At 58.9% G+C, this 764-nt stretch overlaps 1 protein-coding gene across 1 annotated transcript in view; it reads right to left on the bottom strand.

The window, feature by feature from the left end:
* Nucleotides 1-764, bottom strand: part of EMH_0092900 (uncharacterized protein) — a gene marked incomplete at both ends in the record, with an annotated part of 6,080 nt that overhangs the window by 2,862 nt on the left and 2,454 nt on the right. Inside the window, one exon of the mRNA XM_013494880.1 lies at nt 3-614. Coding sequence (XP_013350334.1) covers nt 3-614 — 612 coding nt within the window. The remainder of the gene's footprint in view (nt 1-2; nt 615-764) is intronic.

Raw genomic sequence — 764 nt, 5'->3', positions numbered from 1 at the left:
TGCTGCAAAGACAGCAGCATCTGCTGCCACAGGCGGTGGGGATCGGCCGACCCCCAATCGAAGGCATCAGGCTGCTGCAGCTGCTGCTGCTGCTGCCGCTGCTGCCGCAGCGAGGAGAGAGAAGGTGCATGCAGCTTCCACAGCAGCAACAGTTGCTGCTGCTGCTGCTGCTGCTGCTGCTGCTGCTGCTGCTGCTGCTGCTGCTGCTGCTGCTGAGGTTGTGTGGGGCGGCAGAGAGTCAGCAGGCCGTGACAGGAGAGAGAGATGCGGTATATCCAGTAGCATTCGAGGGGGGGGATGATGGCTATACACCCCACTGCTGCTGCTGTTGCTGCTGCTGCTGCTGCTGCTGCTGCTGCTTCGTTTTCCTCTTCTGCGTCAGACAGAAAAGGAGAGACATCTCTGCTGCTGAGGGAGCTTCTTCTGCTGCTGCTGCTGCTGTTGCTGCTGTTGCTGCTGGTTTCAGGTTGTAGATGTCGTCGTTGCTGCACTAGGGTTTGCTGCTGCTGCTGTTCTTGTATCTGCTGCTGCTGCTGCTGCCACGCTGCTGCAATATCCGGGTCTGTTTCTGCTGCTCGTGCTGCAGCAGCAGCAGCAGCAGCAGCAGCACTAACCTTGGGAGGAAAAGCAGCAGAGTGCCAAACCCTCACCGTCCCCCCCATATCTAGAGAAGCTAAATAATACTGCTGCATGTCTCGGCTGTCTGTCTGCTGCCGCACCCGCAGCAGCGGCTGCTCGTGCCCTTTGAGTGTATAAGCCAGACG

This window comes from Eimeria mitis, genomic scaffold (assembly GCF_000499745.2).
Source record: "Eimeria mitis Houghton genomic scaffold, Emh_scaff132, whole genome shotgun sequence".
NCBI lineage: Eukaryota > Apicomplexa > Conoidasida > Eucoccidiorida > Eimeriidae > Eimeria > Eimeria mitis.
Note: the sequence above shows the minus strand (reverse complement) of the source record. Positions and strands in the feature narration are given on the sequence as shown.